At 43.5% G+C, this 6,000-nt stretch overlaps 1 protein-coding gene across 2 annotated transcripts in view; it reads left to right on the top strand.

Annotated features, from left to right (window-relative positions):
* erfl3 (Ets2 repressor factor like 3) overlaps positions 1-6,000 on the top strand; it is a 41,379-nt gene that overhangs the window by 19,699 nt on the left and 15,680 nt on the right. The window contains exon 1 of one of the 2 annotated variants that reach the window (XM_053233492.1): positions 1,641-1,921. The exons of the other annotated variant lie outside the window; for it this stretch is intronic. Coding sequence (XP_053089467.1) covers positions 1,915-1,921 — 7 coding nt within the window. The 5' untranslated portion in view covers positions 1,641-1,914. Of the gene's footprint in view, positions 1-1,640; positions 1,922-6,000 lie in introns of those variants that run through there. 2 annotated transcript variants of the gene reach the window in all.

The raw sequence follows: 6,000 nt of genomic DNA, 5'->3' as shown, positions 1-6,000 counted from the left end.
GAGAAATGTTTGCGTTGTGAAGGCTGAATTACAAACACGCTCACGCACTGAGTCAGCGCTGGCACATGTACACACACCGCGCACACACACACACACACACACACACACACACGGTCTGTTCGTTGTTTTTCTGGATTATCTTTTGTAACGTTGCCGTGTGGCAAGTGCACCTTGTGTGTTCCGTGTTCACGCTACCTAAAGTTTTAGCGAGTTCTGAGAGTTTGGAACCGAAGGAAGCGTGACAAACATTTTGGTGCAGATGCTGCGAGTCACATGCACTCCCTTAGACCATCACACATACACACACAGGAAGCAGAGTTGATGTGGTGGTGCAGGAGGCTTGCTAACTTCCTGCACCTCTCTGGTGTGACACATTCCAGGAAACACCTCGACCCATACACACACATGCATGCATACACACACTTTACAGCAAGTCATGCAGTTACACAGTGTAAGACAGGCTGGGTGGAGAAACCTGGCTGGAGGGATTATGTACTCTGGATTAATGACCTGTATGTTGTTGTGGCTGGATAATGATTCAGTCGCTGCACAATGAATCCAGTTCACTCAAGAATATTTCCTCTCTATTCGGGTGTAAATGCATAAACTCTGAGATAATGCTTGTCCAATTAATACCTGCTTTAACACCAGTAAGTAGTTCAGAAGGGGCTGTTACTATAACCATAACTCGGAGAGAAATGATCACACACGCTTTCTGATGAGAAGTGTACTATGGTGCAAAAGACTTTTTGAGAGGAGAGAGACAAGGACTTCTTAGATTTCTCACCTGGTTGCCAGCTCATTACCTCTATCCGGAGACAGAGAGAGACTAAGCAAGAGAAAATGAGAGTGAGAGATGTTTCTGCTAAAGGGAGAAGATTGTGTCTTGAGGGAGAGAGTGTTGAAGATCTGGATAGATGGATGTATGGAGGGCTAATGAGGATAAAGGAGGAGTGTAAGAGCTGAACATAAATACACCTTGAGCCCTGGGACTGCCTCTACTCCGTGGAATAATATTTTTCACCTCTGCAACTCACAACACTCAAGAGAAGAGTGTGTGTGTGTGTGTGTGTGTGTGTGTGTGTGTGTGTGTGTGTGTGTGTGTGTGTGCGCGCATGCACGCATGCATTCAGCATGATTGTACATTCTCTCAATGCATCCAGAAATGTATTTCTAGCTGCTTGTCCTTGGCCTGAAGAGTTTGTGCAGTGCGAAACAGCATTATTGGAGAAGTGCACAAGTGTGATAAAGTTATGGAGGTGTGAAAGCAAATCCTTCACCTCTGTCGTCCACCTCCACCTGTCCACCTCCACCTGTCCTCTCTCTTTCTCTGTGTCTCTGTCTCTCTCTCCCTCTCTTTACTGTCAAACAATAACCCCTGTGTGCGAGTTTATTTTTGGATCTCCAAGGCCATCTCTCCCTCTGGCTCCCACTCTCTCATGTTCTCTCGCTCTCTTTTCTCTCTTGCACACACTCTCTCTCTCTCTCTCTCTCTCTCTCTCTCGCTCTCTTGTTCTTGCACTCTCGTGCATTCATTGACTTTGCTCACTCTCTGAGTTTAAGGGTACATTCTGTGATTTTTTTTTTTTTTTTTTTTTTTTTTTTTTTTTTTTTAAAAGACAGAACATCCGTGTCGTCAGTACCAGCACAAACGCTCCAGCACAACAGTGTGCTGAATCTCTTCAGCCCTCTTTTTGTTCTTTGTGCTCCACTCTTTGCACCCTGTTCTCCCTCTACTCAGTTTACTCTTTTACTCTCTCTTTCTCTCCCTGATGAATCTTTAATGTGCTTGTGGTTTGACTGTGGTCACTGAGAGGTTCTGATTTTTCCCTTCCTCGCATCTCTCACCTTTTCTTTACTTTCATCGGCATCACATGACCCTCATCATCAACGTGCTGTGTAGGGGCGAGAGATATGGCAGGTACGTCACATCACAATACTTGAAGATGTTTTCACGGCACACAGTATACACACAATCTTTTCAATTTGCTTGGAACACACCACTGTTTAGAAAGGAACAAGCGTGGAAAGGAGTTAAGTAGCTGATAAAAGTAGGGTTTAAGATCTAATCAGCTGCGTTTTATTTCCTTGTATTCACTTAAGTTGTTTTGAATGAAACTGTCTATTATTTAAATAAATGAGTCAGGTCAAAACACACTAGTTGTGTCATTCCATTAAAAGTTATTAGACCAAAAAATAAACAGGTGTTGTTGTTAGCTCTACATTAGGTGACTAAAAATAGAACTTTGCATTGTAAACAGTCAAATGTGGATTTGAAAATTTAAATTATACGGTAGTTAAATTAGTGAAAAAAGTTTTGTCACAACTAGAACACACACTTTCACTCTGTCATTCACAGTGTACAGGGTTCACGCTGCAATAATATTAGTCTTCACACTGAGCCGGTAAGAGTCTGGCTACTGAAGCCCCCCCTCACCCCACGCGCACACATACACATACACACACACACACACGCACACACACACACACACACATCTCTGGAATTTAAGAACTGCACAGAGTTGCTATCAGCGTTAATGACAAAGAGGCGAATAAAGCTGTCCTCTTCAGTTTCTCCCCACAGATGAATCGCAGCTCTGTGTTGCCTGACAGAAACTCTTTCATGTCATCAGTTTGATTTTTGCTAAACCACACACACACACACACACCCTGCATGAGTATGCTTCCTCTCATAACAATGCTGCCGTATGCTCGAGTGCTCAGGATTCTTCAAATGCAAAAAAAGTTGGGCCTCGGACAGCCAGCATTCTTGGATTTACATACTTGGATGAGGCATCAGAGGGAAGAGTGAGAGAGGAGCAATTTGACCTGGATGACAACAGACTAGGAGACGAGCTATGATCTCATCCCTCTCTTTCACCCCTCCTCCGTTGTTTCCCTTTCCCCCAAACGCCCCCACTCCCTCCTCAGGCCCCTCTCGGCTGCGTCTCTTTTCCTCTTCTATATTGTCTCATTCCATCACTCGCTATGTGTTCACTTCTGTCCTTTTACTCTACTTTTTTTTTTTTTTAATTAGACAACAACTTCTAGCATTTTTCTCATCAAACACAAACACACACTAATGTCCCAGGGCAGAGATTACCCCCCTCTTCCCTCAGATACTCCCGAGCGAAGGCGGCTCCTTGAATTATTGATGAAGTGTGCGTGTGTGCGCGCGGATCTGTCCTCTTCTCCTCTGTGGTAAGGATCCAGTGTCTCCCCCTTGGGGGGGGGTGAGAACGAGAGACAGAGAGACACAGAGAAGGGCTGGAGGTTATAGAGGTTAAGTAGGGAGGGGGGATGAGGTCATCCGCACTTGTGCACTCAGAACACGACTCTCTGGTAGAGCATTAAAACACCTTACACACACACACACCACACTGTTTCCCACACATGGCACAATACACACAGCTGCGTATACTTTCACCCACAGATAACATGCTTGATTGTTGATCTATAGCCACCAAAAGGGAGCTTTGTTCTGATGTCCTTAGTGAATCCACTTTATTCTGATCATATCTTAGAATATCAATAAATTCACTGATAAGAATTAAAGCTTGGTTTATATTTGCGTAATTTGCCGTGTGTGTGCAGAAGCAGCGTACCTCATGTATGTTTGGGGGATTAAAGCGGTGTCCACTAGATGGCACATCGGAGCCAAAGCATCCCTGTTTGTCAGGTGTTACAGTCAAACTTACAAAATGTTTAGCAGTTTCAAACAGTGTTAAACACCCTGATGAGAACCTGATGAGTTTTTATAACTTTGCACCGTCATCATGATTGTTGTCATGAGCTGTGTCTGAAACTGAAAACTCTGGTGTCCCATCCAGGGTGTATTCCCGCCTCACACACAGTATTTCTCATCAGGACAGAGCAGTTACTGAATATGAATTAAGGTAAGTGGTAATTTCAGCAGAATACAAAGTGAACAGCTGTCACAAAAAATATTTCTTAATGTCTAGGGATATGTGAGCAAAATTAGGCACCAAATAGTTTAAAAGCACTTTAACATAACACAGCCTTTTCATTTGCCTTGTACTTTATGCGCCAATGCTGAATAAATTTCTCAATCAAAGTAAGACTTCTCATTAATGTTTTAACTAGATATGAATTAAATTAGACTGAACATGAAGTAGAGTGCAGGTAGCATTGCAGGTATCATTGATGCCTCCCGGCTCAACGGCCCTCAGTTCATTCCTGAGCATGGGTAACTGTGTAGGTTTCCTCTGGGCTCTTCAGTTTTCTACTACTGTCCAAACACATGCAAATAGATAGATTGGCTAAATTGCAAAATTGCCCATAGATGTGAATTTGCATGTGTATGATGCCCTACAATGGACTGGCATCCTATTTGAATTTTCCCACCTTGTGGCCAGTTTTACCGGGACTGGCTCTGGGTCCACTGTGACACTGACCAGGATAAAATGCTTACTGAAGATGAAATGAATGAAAATTAAGTGATAAGTAAATATGCTACTACAGTACACAAATAAACAGACAGTTAAATCATGACTAGGGGCTTATGATTTAGTGAGGTGGTAAACACTGATATCTAATGTTTGTTAGCTAGCTTTAAGCTCACTGGTGTCACAGTGCCTTATGTTTACTTAATTAAGGAAGGCAAAAAATCATTATCATAATTAAAATTCACCTGGAACTATTGAAAACTGTTATTATAGTTACAGCATTTAGCAGATACCCTTATCCAGAGTGACGTAAAAAAATGCTGGTATGCTAGTAAAGACAATGTCATTGAGGAGTTAGTGCTGCTTTGTAGAGATATGAAGGAAGACAGAGCAGAGTCTTTTAAATGTCTTTTTTGTGTCTTGATGGATAGTATGTCCAGTCGAGCTGTAGAAGGGAACGTGGTGCAGTGTGGGGGTTGATAAGTGTCTTCAGATACACTGTATGGCCAAAAGTATCTGGACACCTGACAATCACATTCATGTATGCTTGTTGAACATCCCATTCCAGAGTCAGTACCTCCTTTGCAGCTATAATAACCCCACTCTTCTCAGAAGGCTTTTCATTAGATTTTCAGCGTGGCTGTGGGGATTTGCCCATTCAGCCACAAGAACATTAGTGAGGACAGGCATTAATGACAGCCAAGGAAGCCTGGGGTGCGGTCGGCATTCCAGTTCATCCCAAAAGGTGTTCAGTGGGGTTGAGGTCAGTGCTCTGTGCAGGACCCTCGATGTTCTTCCACTCTAACCTTGGCACACCATGTCTTCATGGACCTGGCTTTGTACCCAGGGGCATTGTCATGCAGGAACAGGTTTGGGCCTTTTACTTCCAGTGAAGGGAAATTGTAAAGCTACATCATACAAACACATCCTATACAATTGTGTGCTTCCAACTTTGTGGCAGCAGTTTGGGGAAGAACCACATTTAGTTTTTATGGCAAGTTTTATGTCTGATGTGGGCAGCTACAGGAATGCAGTGGAGAGAACATAGCAATAGGGTGATGTTTGAGAACTTAGGAGGTCTTGGGGCTGCATTCTGGATCAGTTGCAGTTGAGGGTGGTACACAGGGGCAAGAGACCCTCTCCTGCAGTAGCCTAATCTTAAGATGACAAGGGACTGAACAACAAGTGGGCTCTGTGGAGAGCAAAGGCCGGCTCCTTTTCTGTAAAAGTGAATCCTACACGACCGAGTCAGGTTAGCTTTATGTGGAGAGAACGAGAGCTGGTTGTTCAGACCTACACCGAGGTTGGGTGTGTTGTCTGATGGTGTGATTCAATCACAAGATATTGACGTGGGACTCCATCTCCAGGGATCTACAGCAGCTCAGCCTTGCTGGGATTTAGTTTCAGCTGATATTAACAACAGCTTTGCAGATGTGTTTTACATACAGCAGGTAGGGAAAGAACACTTTGGAAACACAAAATGGGTTTGTGTTTGGCATCAGCAGTAAACGCACAGCTCAGTTTTATTTATTCAGTACAAACATTTAGCACAAGTTACAGAAACAAGTTCTCACATGTGTACGCGCAAGCATTG

This window comes from Pangasianodon hypophthalmus, chromosome 1 (assembly GCF_027358585.1).
Source record: "Pangasianodon hypophthalmus isolate fPanHyp1 chromosome 1, fPanHyp1.pri, whole genome shotgun sequence".
NCBI classification, from domain to species: domain Eukaryota; kingdom Metazoa; phylum Chordata; class Actinopteri; order Siluriformes; family Pangasiidae; genus Pangasianodon; species Pangasianodon hypophthalmus.
The sequence above is the reverse complement of the archived record's forward strand: the minus strand, read 5'-3'. Positions and strand labels throughout refer to the sequence as shown.